General features: G+C 34.4%; 1 protein-coding gene across 1 annotated transcript; it reads right to left on the bottom strand.

Moving 5' to 3' along the window:
* Window positions 1-353: 353 nt before the first annotated feature.
* Window positions 354-17,302, bottom strand: LOC131806755 (voltage-dependent calcium channel subunit alpha-2/delta-3-like). The gene is made up of 5 exons (XM_059131413.1): window positions 17,173-17,302; window positions 14,324-14,582; window positions 14,037-14,261; window positions 10,381-10,863; window positions 354-775 (listed from the first exon to the last, which is right to left on the bottom strand). The coding sequence occupies exons 1-5, from the start codon at window positions 17,193-17,195 to the stop codon at window positions 683-685; spliced, it is 1,083 nt and encodes a 360-aa protein (XP_058987396.1). The 5' UTR covers window positions 17,196-17,302; the 3' UTR covers window positions 354-682.
* Between the last annotated feature and the right edge of the window lie 1,353 nt (window positions 17,303-18,655).

Raw genomic sequence — 18,655 nt, forward strand, 5'->3', positions numbered from 1 at the left:
TAAAGCTTTACGTCAAATAATGTATCGTGATTTCAACAGACGAACATCGTTAAATCGATTTCGGGATGTTATAAAGAAATGACAAATTTAATATACCCTCCTTATCAACGTGGGGGTATAAAATTTTGTAATTTGCCAAATATCAAATTTTTATATAAAAACTCTATTAAAATGTTTGTCATAAGAGCCGACAATGATTTCCGTATGATTGTTTTTTTCTCTTTATTTAGATTACACAATTAAATCTAAAAAAAAATTTAAGCTAAATCCATTTTATGTTTTTTTTTTTGGTTTCTTAATTTTCATTTCAATATAATTTACAAAATGTTTGTCTTTGGTTTTTTTTTTTTTTTTTTAATTTTAATTAAATATTTTAGTTGTTTTTGTTTTTTATAAATATTCTTGTTTTACTTTTTATGTTTTACGTTTAAGGTCCTTTGAGATTTCAGTTAGCTACACTATAAATTATTCAAAATAATGTTTAAACAAATTTTGTTGTTTTTTTTTTTTTTTTGGTAAATTACAAACTGTACAATGCTTAAATGTCATACACAAGTAGTTTGGTTGATTTGGTTAAGAACTTCAACAAAAAAATATTGATTAGTTAACAAAAAACAATTGATTTTCTTTTAAGGTTTTGCTTTGGTTTATCTTAGGTTTCTAATGCATTAATAAAGCTATGTTAGAGTAAACGACCGGAACATAAGGCTATAATGAATAGGAAAATATTTATAAAAATACTAGAAGCACTGCCGCATAATTCAATATTGCTTTCCTGAAATGAGGGGTGGGGGAGGGAAATTTCGTTATTAATAGAATGTAAAAAAAAAAAATATATTATTTTTATTTAATATTTGTTTTACGCAAAAGGATTTTCCATGGATCAGAGTTTACTCACGCCGCCAAATACACATACATATATTTATTTTTAATTTAAGATTTATATAGGACTTACCTCCTTCAAGCGAAAAGAAATGTTAAAAAATGTTATAAATGTTCATGATCATAGATTATTATAAAATACATTGCTTAAGCATATACAATTAGTTATAATTATTAAAAAATAAAGCATTTTAAATTAGCAGATATACATATATACAGCAATGAGGCTATTGTGTGTGGTCTGGTATGAAAATGTGTGTAAAATACATGAGATGGCATCCGTAGCAACCAAAGAGAGAGAATGAACAAAACCACAAAAGAGTATTAGTAATGATACTCATACATTCTCATTTCTAATACTCTTTTGTACACAGTTCCCGCTAGCAATGTGGACTAGTTCGGCACCGTATACTCGTCGATTCTTAGGGTTACAGTAACTAGTTCCACTTAAGACCCCTCACAGTGCAAACAACTGTAAACTTTAACATGGGGATGTCATACGAGGTAACCAATTGACTCCTTTTGCATTACCTGTAGATGGTACTGTACTAGTTCCAGGTTTACAGTCATATACCAGAGACAAAAGACTAATCCCTAACTATTCAAAGTGATTCTTGTTCGTAGAGATCTCATTCAAATGTTCGTTTAACTTGTCTGTTGGTTGGTTTTTTGGTGGTGGTTTTTTATTTATGCACAACTGTCGCCTCTTCGTTTACTTGGGGACGAAAAGGTGTCAATTGGTTCCATTCGCATTACTTGGGGACACATTTGGTACTAGTACGGCTTATAACTAGTACAAGACTGACGAAATTTAGTTAATTGGAATTTTCATTGCTAGCGGGTTGTTGCAGTTGTGAAATTTAGTTCATTTCTCTGAGCGCTCAGTCTAGTTCAGCTCTTTTGTCTGAATTAGTTCATGCATAGACAAATACAGGTATAGACTCAAAAGTTGTCTCATCTGTTATCTTCGAAAAGAGAGCTTCAATAGATGTCGTTGATGCTGTGAGAGAGCATAGGTCTAATCACTCAATTCTCTTAAAATAAAAAATATTGGATATTTTTATGATTTATTATTATTTATCAATTGAGAACGAAACAGTGACTTCGTTTGGATTGACATTTCCCAACTACGTCGTGAAATATAAAAATATTTAACTTAAATAGCAGAACAATGAATACATTTTTTTCGAAGTCGACTGACTTCACTAGCCCTGAGTGACTTTACTGTCCCAAGATCAACAATAGTGACATCTGTCGGAAGGGGTAAATTTTAAAACTTTCTAGTCTATACCTTTATTTGTCTATGGTTCAAAGGGCGAGAACTTACACTGCAACCGAAAGAAAATAGATCCAAAAGTGTTAAAAAGTTGCTTCGCTTGGCCGAAAGTGGTGAACTGCCGAATGTGGTCTTCTCCGATGGGAAAACATTCGTTGTCCAGCAGCAGTTTGTAAACAAACAAAATGATCGTGTTTACTTGCCAAAGAGGTCAGCTGAAAATGTGCACCTACGGGTGGCCAGCAGAACTCAAGCACCGGTCATGGTGATGGTGTGGGCCGCCATAACAGCCGATGGTCGCTCTCCGCTCATATTAAACGACCGTGGTATCAGAATAAATGTCGAATATTATCAGGAAAATATTCTGGAGGGTGTATGAAAGACTTGGGCACCCAAAACATTTTGGCCGCATACCTTGGACATTCCAACAGGACTCAGCACCATCGCACTCAGCACGCGCCACACAAGAATGGTTACAAAATGAGTTTTCTCGCTTCATTTCCAGCGCACAATGGCCACCAAAATCTACGAATACCAATCCGTTGGACTATGGTGTCTAGAGTATTTTGGAAAGCAAGGTTGCCACTAAAAAATACCAAAGTGTCGATCACTTCAAGCAAGCGCTTCGGTCGGAATGGGCCAAAATACATTCGGGCAGCATATGACGGTTTCATTTGCCGTTTGAAGGCCATAATTCGTGCCAAAGGTGACCAATTCGAACAAATCTAAATTTATTCTAAAAGTTGATGCTATTTCCGAAATTTTTTGCTTTCATTTAATTAAATTTAAAAAAAAATGTAGAAATTATGGCTTTGGACTTTGTTGCAGTTTTTTGTCTCACCCTGTATATCATTTTCACAACAGATACTGCGTTAGCAAAAATATTTGGATGTATGAAATTTAAAACTATTACCCTTTGAGCTTCATGAATTTTCAAAATTTGACTCTTTGTGGAGGAGGTACCAGAAGGAGTGGGCCGATATATTCCATCTTCACACGAGACCTTGGGTTAATAGAAATATTGTGATATGCGTAATTTAAAGAGAACCGGATGCTTTTTTTTCGGATTTCATGTTCGTTTTGGTTATTCAAAACTTTGACCCTTTGTGGGGGAGGTACCAGAAGGAATGTTCCGATCTCTACCATCTTTATAACATATCTTGTGTTTATAGAAGCATTGAGATGTGCTAAGTCTTAAAGGAATCGGATATTAATTGCGTGTTTTATGAGCTACATGGTTACTCAAAATGTTGATCCTATGTGGGGGAGCTACCAGAAGGAGTGGATCGATATATTCCATCTTCACACCAGACCTTGGGTTAATAAAAATATTGTGATGTGTGTAATTTGAAGAGAACAGGATGCTTATTTAGGATTTTATGTTCGTTTTGGTTATTCAAAACTTTGACCCTTTTTGGGGGAGGTACCAGAAGGAAGGTTCCGATCTCTAGCATTTATATAACAGTCTGAATGGAATCGGATGTTAATTTCTTATGAGCTTCAAAATGTTGACTCTTTGTGGGAGTGGACCGATATATTCCATCTTCACACCAGATCAGGGTGTGTAAAAATATTGTGATGAGTGTAATTTGAGTACAATCGGACACTTACGTCGCATTTTATAAGAATAATAATTATTCGATTTTGATTTGTTGGAGTGGACCGATATTGTCCATTTTCTTATGTGACCTATCACTAATGGAAATATTATAATTTGCCAAGTTGGAGCGAAATCGGATTATCCTTTCTCTTTCAGTGCAGTAAGATATTTATATATAAAACGAATGTTTATTAAAAAAATGAATATAAATTTTTGAAAGATATGTACATATATTAAAAATTGGTGCTGAAAATGTAAGGTGATCTACAAAGCGTTATAGAATGATGTAATGCAAATGAGCGATATAGGGATACGTAAAATGTTTGTTTTATATACACATATATTAAATATTATTTTCAAAAATATTACCAGCTCTATGAAAGCATTAACACAGATATATATATTAATACACAATTAATATACATATATATATATATATATATATATATATATATATATATATATATATATATATATATATATATATATATATATATACAGCATGTTTTTGTGTTATATCTGAAGTCAGAAAAAATCATACCTTTCCCTATATACATAACTGTATATATTGGATGTATGGACATTAAATATTCATTATCTGACTTCAAGATATAACTGCGCGCATTGTTAAATACATGAGCTGAAAACTTGACAGATCATACTTATGAAAAAAACCCGTTTAACTTTCGAAACGTTACGACGACGACGATGTTGTTGTTAGTTCTTCGTTTCGAGTAGACGTTAAAAGTTAAGTTAAGATGTGTAAAGTAAGAGATACGTGTATGCATGCATTTATGTTGTAGTATATAGTCAAGGCCCACACAGAATACACATTTAAAAGCGGACATTAAGCTATATTTATATGAGTTATCTTCACCTAATTCAAAAATTGTTTGATTTTTATTTCTTTTTTACTTCCTCCATCTTCCCGGAAGGTCTTTTCTCTATGTAAGATCTCCTAAAGGTATTATATGTGGAGAAAATCTTCTCAAATCCATGCTACTACTTGAAGGTCTTTATTGTAAAGAAGTTCAACTGAATGTCTTCTCAGCACAGAAAAACTCCCGAGAAGGAGGCCTTCTAATATGGAAGACCTCATGAAATTTTCTAGGCATATCTATGGAAGATCTAAGGAAGGTCTTTTGTGTAATGAGGACCTCGCCAAGGTATTACTTGTATAAAGAAAGACCAGTTCATTTTCAGTGTAGAAATGACCGCCCTATTGGTCTTTTATTTATAAAATATCTCCTGAAGATTCTATATTTAAACAATCTCCAGAATGTCTTCCAAAGGTCTTAGGACTTTGACCTTGAAGGTCTTAGGACTTCGTTAAGGCTTTTCGTGTATAGAATACCATGTCTTCTATGTCTAAGGTAGGTTTTGAAGGTCTTCTATGTAAATATGATAACTTAAAGGGACCTGATAATCTTTCATGTATAAAGAAAATACTGAAGGCCTTCCCTGCACTACCAACCACTTTTAAGGATGATTTCTTTATTTTGTAATAAGGTTCAAATCGCTATACAAAAACTAAAAGTTCGATATTTAAATATAAAATTTGGGGTTAAGTTTTGGATACAATGATATACATTTTAATATTTCATTCCTAGTAATTGAATGGAGATTTAAACCCTTTATAAAAAATACGAAATCATTTAGCAAAAGTTAATAATCTGTCAGGAATCATCCAAAAACACTGTGCAACAAAATTCAATTTTTTTCGATAATTAAAAAGGAAAATTCAGCAGATTATGAAAGTTCTATAAATAGAGGGGCCAAGTTCCCGCCTCTTTCACATTTTTTTTTTTTTAATTTTTCCCAAAATATATTTTTCCAAAGAAAACCCGAAAATATTTCCTTATTTTGTTGATCAAAACCTCGGACTTTTCTCGGGGTTGAGTCCAGAAAGTAACATTAAATCTCGTTATATGCAGAAGGTGTCAAAGGAAGATATATTCTATCTCAGAATAAACTATATACCCAGATGTAATAGATTTAAAAACGAAATACATTCAAAATTTCTGTAGCAAAAGTGAAAATTATGTCTTTACTTTTTTACTGTTAAATTAACACTCTTTTCCAATCCAAGTCAAGTCAAGTCGGATTGCAAGGAATTTTAATCCGAAAGTTTCCGAAAAATGTGGAATAGGGGGAATTTCCCCCCTCTGTTTAGGTTACATTGCGAGAACAACTTTGAAAACGCCGATATAGGCGTTTTTTATTTTTAGCTCTACTTTCATAATCTGCTGAATTTTCGCTGTAATTATTTTTTCTGTTGCACAGTGTAATTGTTCCTATGTTAGGGTTACAGACTAAAGTTTCAATTAGACGTGCCATAAACAAAACCATGATTACTTGTGACATACCATAACGACATAGCCATAACTCTTGCCGTAGATATAAATCAATTGTTTTCTTTTTGCCGTTTCCATAAGAAAACCAGTAAAGAAAGCCTTAAAGTCGGGCGGGCCGACTTTATGATACCCTACACCACTTTGCTAATTTAGTAGAGCTCCACATAACAATTGAAAGTTTGTATGGGAGAGTTCAATCATACACGCTATGATTATAATTATAATTTAAAGTTCAAAGGACTAAATATGCCGAAGCATTTGTATCTTTCGGACTTTTGTATTGCCCATTTGGTGCAAAATTAATTTGAAATCCGATAAAGATATGTATTGGAGCTATATCCAAATCGGAACCGATCTCGATAAAATTTGGCAAAGATATTTCTGAGCTGTATTTGATATATTTCCCTGAATATCGTTTTTACGGAGTGCATATTACGGTTGTGGGTAACAAATACAACAAATCGGATGAATAATATATATGGAAGCTATAGCTATATCTGAACCGATCTTCACCAAATTTGACATACTAGCTTCTAGACTCAATTCGGCCGTAAGTGTCAAATTCCATCCCATTTGGACAAATATTAGACATTTGTTGCACAACAAAAGGTAAATCGGATGAAATTATATATGGGAGCTATATCCAAATCTGAGCTGTATTTGATATATTTCCCCAAATATTGTTGTTGCAGAGTGCATATTACGGCGGCGGTGGACAAAAATAAGAAGTCGGATGAACAATATATATGGGAGCTATACAATTCGGGCTGATATTACACGTTTGGTGCACAATAAAAGGTAAATCGGACGAAGATATATATGGGAGCTATATCTAAATTTTGACCGATTATCTCCAATTTCAATAGAGTTCGTCCTTGGGCCAAACAAATTATCTGGATCGGGAAATATATGCGACCTGTACTTTGTTTACAAAAATACATGGACAGACGGACGGATGGACATGCATAAATCGACTCAGAATGTGATTCTATGCAGATCATCAAAAGGAACTATGGGTCTATCTCGTTTCCTTATGCCTGTTACAAACAAATGCACAAAGACATAATACCCTGACCACCTTGTGGTGTAGGGTATAAACAGTAAAGAAAATTTAAATGTCGGGCGACGCCGACTTTAGTAGAGCTTCATATAATTAAAAAAAAATAGCCAATGTTCGATTATTTTAAAATATTTTGACTTCTGTTATGAATTTTCAAATTCTCGAATTTCGTATCTGACCTAAATAAATATGACATAAAATCGCTGAGTTGTTTTGCAATTTATGACATATAAAAGTATTCCAAAATTTTGTCACTTTGTAGGTGAGGTACCAGAAGGGGTTCGCAGATATATATCATCTTTACAACAGATCTTGTGTTAGCAAAAATGTTTGTCTGTGTGAAATTTGAAGAGAGTTGGATGCATATTTCACTTTCTTTGACCGTTATGTTTTTCAATGTTTTGAACCCTATGTGGGGCAGGTAGAAAAAGAAATGGTCCGATCTCAAAATGTTGACCATTTGTGGGGGAGTTTCTTGATGGAGTGGAGCAATATTGTCCATTTTCATATCTGACCTAGCACTGAGGGAAATATTATGATATGCAAAATTAGAGCAAAATTAGATTATTGCTTCCCTTCTGTGACACACTCGACCTAGCACTGATGCAAATATTAGGATTTGCAAAGTTGGAGCAAAATCGGATTATCCTTTCTCTTTCTGTGCAAAAAAAAAAAATATTTTTTTAAAATTTCGACCTTTTGTGTGGGAGGTACCAGAAGGAGTGGACCGATATTGTCCACCTTAACACCAGACCCTGGGTTAATATAAATATTGGGATGTGTGAAATTTGAAGACAATCAGACTCTTACATAACTTTTTATGAGAGTTGTAATTATTCAAAATGTTGACCATTTGTGGGGGAGGTACTTAATGGAGTAGACCGATATTGTCCATTTTCACACTTGACCTAGCACTGATGCAAATATTAGGATTTGCAAAGTTGGAGCAAAATCGGATTATCCTTTCTCTTTCTGTGCAAAAAAAATATTTCTTGAACATTTAGACCCCTTGTGGGGGAGGCACCAAAGTGGACCGATATTGTCCATCTCCGAACTCGATCTAAGTTTGACAAAAATATTACGATGTACCCAGTTTGGACCAAATCTTCGAGAGTTATCGTGCGCACCAGTCAGCCAGACAGACGGACGGACATCGCTAGATCGACTCGACTCTGAAACTGATTTGGTTTAAAGAGACCTAGGGTCTAAAACCGGTATTTCGACTAGGCACGTTTTGACCGTATCAAATTGTATATATACCCTCTGTAGCCATATGGCTGAGGGTATAAATTTATATGGGAGCTATGGCTATATCTGAACCGATTTTCACCAAATTTGCCATACTATGTTTCTATGCTTAATTTGGTTGTAAGTACAAAATTCCATCACATTTGAGTTAATATTACACGTTTGGTGCTTCAGAGGACAAAAATATCAAATCGGATGAACAATATGTATGGAAGCTATAGCTATATCTGAACCGATTTTCACCAAATTTGATGTACTCGTTTCTAGGCACAATTTAGTCGTAAGTGCCAAATCCCATACTTTTTGGGCTGATATTACACGCATGGTGCACAATAAAAATCAAATCGGACAAAGATATATATGGGAACTATATCTAATTTTTGACCGATTATCTCCAATTTCAATAGGGTTCGTCATTGGGTTAAACAAATGACTTGTGCCATATATCATCTGGATCGGTCAATAAAGGCGACCTGTACTTATATGTACATTTATTTAAATATATAACAGATGTATATAGTTATGGCACTGCTAATCGAAAATATTAAAATAACAAGTAAAAAAGCTGTAAGTTCGACCGGGCCGAACTTTTAATACCCTCCACCATTTGGCACAAATTTGGCAATTTCCAAAAAATAAAATCCATTAAAAATTCTGTTAAAATCTTAAAAATACCGACTGCCTATACGACGACGTGGACCTGCATAGGCAACTTTTGTCATAAGTTATTACAATATTTAAATGCGAAATTTTTTTTGAAGAAAAATCTGTTTATAATGTAGCTAAAATCATCAAAATACCGAATATAGGGAGGTAACGTTATACGGGGGCTATATGAAGACGTGATCCTACATGGCTCATCTTTTGACTTAGGATGTAGTATCCATTACGAACTTCAAATGCCAAATTCGAAACAATTTCGGTGAATAATGTCACTAAAATCATCAAAATACCGAATATCGGACGTACCGTTATATGGGGGCTATATGATAACTTGAACCTACATTGCCCATTTACGAACTTAACCTGCCTACTGGCAAAATATACATGTGTGCAGAATTTTATCCTTCTATCTAAATTTGTTCGAAAGATAGCGTGATTACAACAGACAGACAGACGGACAGACAGACAGACAGATAGACAGACACACAGACGGACATGGCTAAATCGTCTTAGAATATATATACTTTGTTGGGTCTGACATGAGTATTTCGAGGAGTTACAAACGGAATGACAAAAGTAATATGGTGGGGGGTATAAAAAAATATTATAGGGTAGCTTATGGCTACGGCAATATTGTATGTCACGTCTAATTGAACCTTAACGCCTTGCATTTCTTATTAACACTAATTAGAATAAATAATTAAAATTTAAAAAAATATATATTTTTAGATAAAAGTCAGTTTTATAAAAATTAGAGCTTAATTTAATAAAACAGGAAAAAAACGCCTGATGTCGTTACATAGAGGACAACCAAAACGTGAAACCATGCCGATGTATGCCCAATTCAAAAGATATGTTAATTTTTTTTCAAAAAATTTAAATGCAATAATTTAAATAAAATAAATATTTTTTTTACTTAAAGTCTTCTTTAATTATTGAATGAGGCAAACCTAGTGCATTTACTCTGTTAATTTGTTAATTAATTGTTTATTACATTTTACAATGTCAGATGTAGTCTCCCTACGACGTTCATTCCAAATTGTAAAACAGCTGGTTAATAATTTCAAACATAAAATACCAATCATACATAATTACAAAAATTACTTAAACAAATATTGAAAGCATTTAACAAAAAAATTCCCACATTTACTTTTACTCTCATCATTCTTTTTTTTTTTCATTTCCATGGAAAAATCCCTTAATTTTTTTTTAAATAATTATTTTTCTTTGCTTTTATAGATTTCATTCGCATGCATTCTTTTCGTTTGACTATCGTGGCAATCGACGATCTACTTACATTTATATGCTTGTTTATGCAACTTGTCGGACGCACCCTCGAGAATTCATGATCCTTTTTGAAACATGCCAATGTTTGATTCTCATCCAACGGATAGTTAATATCCATCGGATTAACGGTGAGCACGTGCGCAGCATCGCGCGGACATATCTGATCGATGACCAGCAATATCAGATTGCTGGCCGGTATGGGCAGAACGACAAATGGTCTCTCGCAGCCGTGCGCCGTCATGTTGTAGGCAACATTGCCGGTCGCATTGAACAACGTGTAGAGGTCACGTTGCATGTCACACTGTTTCAGTCTGGTCCTCTGTAGCGTGACCAGACGTACCCATTCATTGTTTTTAACATTAACCATATAATCTGTCATATTTTCATCCACATAATGTTCGAAGAAGTCAGCGGCGACCCTACTAATTTCTAACAAGAATAGCACTAGTGTGGATAGTAACCATCTAAAGGCTCTGAATACATGGACTAGAGGCTATAAAAATGGATAAACAATATTTAATGAAAAAAATGAAAACACGCAAAAGGGGAATCCCGCAAAACGGGTGATGATAATGACAAAGAAAAAGAAAAAAAAATAAAACACACACACACAAGTACGGGTACAAGTGAAAGGGAAATGATAAGTGTTGTAGTTGTTGTTATTATCGTAAATTGTTAAATAAAATTAGAAAATAATGTGTTATATTGTGTTGACACTTGATCGGAGCATAAAATATTTTAACGAAGTTCCAGTTCGTTGTAGCAGGTCTGAAGGTATCAGACACTTTGCTGACATATATCTAACCTCAGCCTATGATATTTATATATAATACAATGTGAGATGAAACTGCAACCAATATCAGACTGCTGTCATTTCTAAGCCACTCGTCCGACAGCTGTTAAAATTCTTCTAGTGGCAGCTCATTATATTGTTTACAAGCGTACAAAAGTATTTTCGTGAGAATTTTCTAGAAAAAAAGTTATTCGTGATGGAATTCAAGCGTGATGGTGTGATTTCTTAATATTTGGCTGAAAAACTACAAGTGGCTATCGTTAGAGCACTACAGCATTTAAATGTGAATAAATCTTTTGTGTCTCGTACCATCGCTCGTTACCGCGATAATAGTAGCGTTGCCCGACCTCAAGGAAGTGGACGAAGTGGAAGAAAACAACAACATCAGCAGAAATGGTTTGAAAAGTAAAGAAGCGCCTTGATCGAAGCTCGCGTCGCAGTGGCCGAAAAATGGCTCGTGAGCTAGACATATCGCAATATTCCATTCGGCAAATATTAAAAAATGAGATCGGGGTAAAGTCATTGAAATTCCATAAAGTGCAAGAACTTACACCGCTGCAGAAAGAAAATAGACTCAAAAGAGCTAAAGAGTTGCCTCGCTTGGCCGAAAGTGGTGAACTGCCGAATTTGGTTTTCTCCGTCTCCGAAGAGAAAATATCCCAGCAACATGACTAGCAGTTTGTAAACAAACAAAATGATCGTGTTTACCTGCCAAAGAGGTCAGCTGAAAATGTGCACCTTCGGTTGACCACCAGAACTCAAGCGCCGGCCATGGTGATGGTGTAGGCCGACATAACAGCCGATGGTCGCTCTCCGCTCGTATTAATCGACCGTGGCATCAGAATAAATAACCGGAAATATTCTGGAGGGTGTATTAAAGCCTTGGGCACGCGAACATTTTGGCCGCAGACTTTGGACATTCCAACAGGACTCAGCATCATCACACTCAACACGCGCCAATCAAGAATGTTTACAAAATGTGCTTCCTCGCTTCATTTCCAGCACACAATGGCCACCAAAATCTCCGGATATCAATCCGTTGGACTATTGTGTCCGGAGTATTTTTGGAAACCAAGTTTGGCACTAAAAAATACCAAAGAGTCGATCATCTCAAGCAAGCGATTCGCCGGGAATGGACCAAAATACCGCAGAGCAACATTCGGTCAGCGTGTGACGGTTTCATTGTCTGTTTGAAGGCTCTAATTCGTGCCAAAGGCGTCCGATTCGAACAAATGTAAACTTATTCTAAGATTTGATGCTACCTCCGACATATTTTGCTTTCATTCAATAAAATTTAAAAAAAAAAATGTAAAAATTATGGCGTTTGAATTTGTTGCAGTTTTTTTATCTCACCCTGTAGTGTTGTAAAACTTGGTATGAATTAACAGCAATTTGACCATTTATAAAAAAAAGTACCGGAAGGAAGAGGCCAATGATATCCGTTTTGGAATCAGATCAAAACGCCGGTACACGTGTCTTTTTATTTTGTGTTCTACTTGCATAATCTCTTGGCTTTTTTCTGCAATTATTGAAGAACAAAATCGAATTTCTAAGAGAGAGAGAAAGAGAGCGAGCCTCTCTCCTTCTATCTCTCTCTCTGCCCGTCTATGACTCTCTCTCCGTCTATATTTCTCCCCCTCTATCTTATCTCCCTCTCTCTTTCCCTCTCGCCTTTCTTCTCTCTCTTTCTCTCTCTCATTCCCTCTTTTTTTTCCCTCTCTCTCTGATGTCATAGGGTCATTGACCCCATGCCAGGGGTCATTGACCAGATTTCAATTAACTTTTGACATGTAGTTGATAAAGTATTAACCAGGGGCAATGACCTGTTTTAAAATGGGTGAGAATTCACTAATCAAATGGTGGTTGATGGGGCTATTTCACGTTGGCCAGTTTTGTGTTTTCCTCATCGTACACCAAGTTATACCAAAATGTCTAACCCTGCAACATTTAATCTGGCGTAAATCGAGACCAAAATTTAATTTTATGTCTCGTACAGTCATTATTTTATAGGTGGCTGACGTCATTTTTTTTTCTAACATTGGGGGGTCAATAAGTCAATGGCCGCTTGACATGAATGAAACATGTCAAGGAACCATTGATCCCATGTCAATAAGTCATTGACCCCATTTCAAGAGGTCATTGACCTATTAACCCCATGTCAAGGGGTTAATGAGAGGGAGAGGGAAAATACACGTACATACAAATTCAACAACGGTATGACAAAAATTAGAAGAATACTCAGCAAGAGTAGAATCTGCTCATTTTGGAGAGAATTTCAGTTTTTTTTTTTTCTCTTCCCAAAATAGAGTTCAACTCTTCGATTCTAAGCCAGTTTTTCGGGGTTTTTTCGACTTTTGGCAGGGAATTAATCGATATTCAGCTGACTGGTCTGATAGGTCAAGTTTTTCATTGAAAGGCAAACCTTAAAGAGTATAAATTAACAAATCTAAAATCCTATCCGATTATAGTGAACTTTGGGTACAGAAGGATAATTAATAAATGGGTTATTAGATCGGTAGGATCAAAAAGGCAATTTTTTTATTAAAAACAAATATTAAAAAGCCTTTTTTCATTTTAAAAGCCGACATTTCCTCCGGATCACGTATCTGGTCAAAATTAAGCGACTGCTTAAACTTGACCAACATAATATCGCGTTTGTGCTATTGAAGGTTAAAGCGCTAAATCGAATGGACTAACTTTGTATGTACGAATCTAGTCCATATTAACGCGCTAAAATACTAAATAGATTCCTTCCTCTAATCTAAACAAGTCATTTAAAATATCTCCAATCAAGTGTTAACAATTTTTAATGAAAAGAAAAAGAAAAACATCAAAAACAAATCAAAACTCAAATCCGACATTGACATATTTACCGCTAACATATTCGGCGATGAATTCATATCGCCATCCGGTACAAAACAAATGGCCTGATAATCATAGACCGTAACTTTTTTATAAACATTCTCTTCGACCAAACGATGCATGATGGCACCGTTTATTTCGCCAAAGAAACGACCGGTTTCGTGGCGATTCAAAGATACGATAATAAAGCCATTATTATCTAAGACATAGCAGGCCTTGTCGTCGGCGGCACAGGCCTAGAAAAAATGAACAGAATTTTAATTAAACGATTTGAAGAGAGAATTTGGCGGTTACTTACATTTCCCGTAATGTTGCGGAAAAGTTTATGCAAAGCACTGTACTGAAACTGGAAGCCAACAACGGCAGCGGGCGCTGACTTGCCACCTTCGGTGTGAAAGATCGCATGACTCGCCGTAACAATCGGGTCCACTGTCGTCTCGCCCGCATCAAAAGGCACCGAATAGACGAAACTCTCCTCACGCACAAAATGTTGATCGACGGCTCGTTTATACCAGATCTCATCGATGGCCTTGTTGTTGGTTTCACTGAAGGTTTCCCTAAAGGGATTTTGAAAAGAAAATTAATTAAATCAATAATATTTTGTAAATGGGAAATAAAAACCTCATAAATTAAAAAAAAATATGTCAAATTAAAAAAAATACAAAAGCTTTCTTCCAGAAGCTGCAAGAGTCTACTACACCTTTTTCAATGGAATTCGAATTATTTTATATTTAATTCGTAAAATTTCATTTGCAATTCGAGTATTGCGCTTCTTATTCGAATTATTTCAGTTGTATGTAATTCGAGAATTGCAATTCGATTTATCCGTTTGTATTTTGAATTATTCCATTTGTAATTCAAATCATTCCAATTGTAAAGCGAAGCAAATTAAAGTTATTCGAATTACCATTGAAATAGATCGAATGTCAAATAGGATAATTTGAATATAGTAATAATAATAATTCGGCCGGGCCGAAATTTGAATATCCTCCACCATTTGGAACGAATTTGGAAATTTAAAGAAATAAATAAAATCCGTTAAAAATTCTATTGGATTCTTAAAATAGCGAATATAGCCGTTATATTAGGGTCTATACGACGTGGACCTACATAGGCATTGTTTGCCATAAGCCGTTACCATATTCAAATTCGAAACTTGAAATAAAAGGTGAATAATGTAGATAAAATCATCAAAATACCCTATATGGGGAGGTACCATTATATCGGAACTATACGAAGACCTGGACCTGCATAGACAATTTTCTGTCACAGACTCGAGCATCCATTACGAACTTCAAATACGACATCTCAAACAATTTCGGTGAGTATTGTACCTAAAATCGTCAAAATACCGAATATAGAAAGGTACAGTTATATGGGGGCTATACGAAGCCGTGGACCTGCACAGACAATTTTCTGTCACAGGCTGTAGTATCTATTACGAACTTCAAATGCGAAATTTGAAACACTTCCGGTAAATAATGTCGCTAAAATCAATAAAATACCGAATATCGGGGGGTACCTTTATATGGAGGCTATACAAAGACGTAAATCTGCACAGATAATTTTCTGGCATAGGCTGTAGTATCCATTACGAACTTCAAGTATAAAATTTGAAATAATTCCGGTGAATAATGCCGCTAAAATCATCAAAATACCGAATATCGGGAGGTACCGTTGTGTGGGGGGCTTTACGAAGACGTGGACCTGCATACACAATTTTCTGCCTTAGGCTGTAGTATCTATTACAAACTTCAAATATTAAATTTGAAACAATTCCGGTGAATAATGTCGCTAAAATCATAAAAATACCGAATACCGGGAGGTACCGTTAAATGGGGTTTATATGAAGACCTGGACCTGCATACACAATTTTCTGTGTTAGGCTGTAGTATCCATTACGAACTTCAAATACCAAATTTAGTTCCGGTAAATAATGTCTCTAAAATCATCAAAATACCGAATATCGGGAGGTACCGTTGTGTGGGGGGCTGTACGAAGACGTGGACCTGCATACACAATTTTCTGCCTTAGGCTGTAGTATCTATTACAAACTTCAAATATTAAATTTGAAACAATTCCGGTGAATAATGTCGCTAAAATCATCAAAATACTGAATATCGGGAGGTACAGTTATATGGGGGCCATATGAAAACGTGGACCTACATGCCCATGACCCAATTCCAAAAGTCCTGCAGCCATAATAGACATTTGAGTAAAATTTTATTAACCTACTTCATTTCGTTCGGAAGCTAGAGTGATTTCCATTGATTTTATGCTGATCAAGAATATATATACTTTGTGGGGCCTAAAATGTATATTTCGAGATGTTACACAACGGAATGACAAACTTAATATACCCCCCATACTAAGGTGGAGGGTATAAAAAGCCGTCTTCCAGAACCTGCAAGAGTCTTCTACACCTTTTCCAATTGAAATTCGAATAATTTTTTTTTTTTAATTCGTTACATTTCATTTGTAGTTCGAGTATTCCCTTTGTAATTCGAATTATTTCATTTGTAATTCGAGAATTTAATTCGAATTTTTTCATTTATATTTTAAATTAATATTATTGTAATTCAAATTATTCCAATTGTAAAGCGAATTATACCAATTATAATTAGATTGATTCCAATTGTAATTCGAATTACAATTGGACTAATTCGAATTACATCTAGAATAATTCGAATTACAACTGAAATAATTCGAATGTCAAATAGCATAATTCGAATTACAATTGGAATTCTCAAATGCGAATGCGAATTACAAATAAAAAGGCTCGAATTACTTCTGGTATAATTCGAATTACAATTGGAACTATTCGAATTTCAACTGATATAATTCGAATTACAATTGGAATTTTCGAATTATAATTGGAATTTCCGAATTACAATTGAAATAATTCCAATGATAAATAGAACAACGCGAATTACCATTGGAATTCTCGAATTACAACTGAAATAGTTCTCAAATTACATTTAAAATATTTCGAATTACATATGAAAAGGGTACTACACCATTTTGGATTTTATGGAAAATCGGTTATCGTGGTTTATTTTTTTACAGTTTTGAAATAGAGCAAAATAAAATATTTTCCATTCAAATTTTTTTTCAGAACAAGATTTCAATTTAATGTTTCCAACTTACCCAGCTCCCACTTCTTCAGCCATATTCGAATGAAATTCTTGCCATCTCGTTAGGCCACTGTGGGTGGCCAAAAATGCCACATTGATGCCAAAACGTTGTTTAAACTCATTTCTATTAAAATTGAGATAATAAAAAATACATATTAATTTTTTTCCAAATTAAATAAATTTTAATTAGTTTTTTCTTTGAAAAAAATATTATTTTTAAACATTTTTGTTACCTTGGCAACAAACCCATCAAAACAGAAATGGGATTTGATGCACTTGATCTATGCAATTCCGAAAAAAAAAAAAACAAATGAATATTGGACAACACAAATGTTGTTGGTGTTGTGTGTTTTTCAAAAGAGTTACGGAAATAGTTTTTACACAGATTGTCATTATGATTTTAAAATTATAACAAAAAAATCCAGCAAGAGAGACAAAAGACAAAATAAATGCAGAAAAGTAAAAACAAATGCAGGTGCGAAAGGGATATTCATGTTTTAGGTTATTTTGTGGTTTTTTTTATTGTTATAATGTTTATAAAATATGTTATTATATGTTTAATATACATATTTTTGTGCATAAAAAAATATTTAAATTATCATAAAATAAACATAAGTAATAATATAAAAAAAATTAGCCGAAAGGCCGGTCTTAAGATTTACAAGTTTTGTTGGGTTTTCAAAACATCTTAAATCTGAGGAGAACTTAATGAGGACGATATCACAGATTATAATCGAAAATGATCTTCCATACAACATTTTAACAAAATATGTCAGAATCTCATGGCCACTATTATGGCAAGCAAGAAAAAAAAGCTGTAAGTTCGGCCGGTCCGAACTTTGAATAACTTCCACCGTTATGGAACGAATTTGGCAAATCTCAAAAACAATAATATCCGTTAAAAAAATCTGTTAAAATCTTAAAAATACCGAATGTAGCTGTTACGAAGACGTGAACTTGCACAGACAATTTTCTGTCTTAGTCTGTAGTACCCTTTATGAACTTCAAATACCTATACCAAAACGTTGACCCACATGGCCCATTTTCAATACCAAAAGTCCTGCAGACATAATATACATTTGAGTAAAATTTTATTAATCTACTTCAATTCGTTCGGAAACTAGAGTGATTTCCACAGACGGACGGACTAAATCGATATAGAAATTTATGCTGATCAAGAATATATATACTTTGTGGGGTCTAAAATGTATATTTCGAGGTTTTACAAACGGAATGACAAACTTAATATACCCTCCATACTATGGTGGAGGGTATAAAAACATCGGAAGTCTACTTTTGCGCCACCTTGTACATGCATATCTACTTGACAGACAATCCGATATTTTTATACCCTTCGATTTTGCTTCAACTTTGCAAATCCTAATATGTGCGACAGTTCTAGGCCAGGTGCAAAAATGGATAATATCAGTCCACTCCATGAAGTACCTGTCCCACAAAGGCCACAAATTTTTAATAATTATAATTCTTATAAAATG

The sequence above is a fragment of the Musca domestica genome, unplaced genomic scaffold (assembly GCF_030504385.1).
Source record: "Musca domestica strain aabys unplaced genomic scaffold, Musca_domestica.polishedcontigs.V.1.1 871, whole genome shotgun sequence".
In the NCBI taxonomy this organism is placed as follows: domain Eukaryota; kingdom Metazoa; phylum Arthropoda; class Insecta; order Diptera; family Muscidae; genus Musca; species Musca domestica.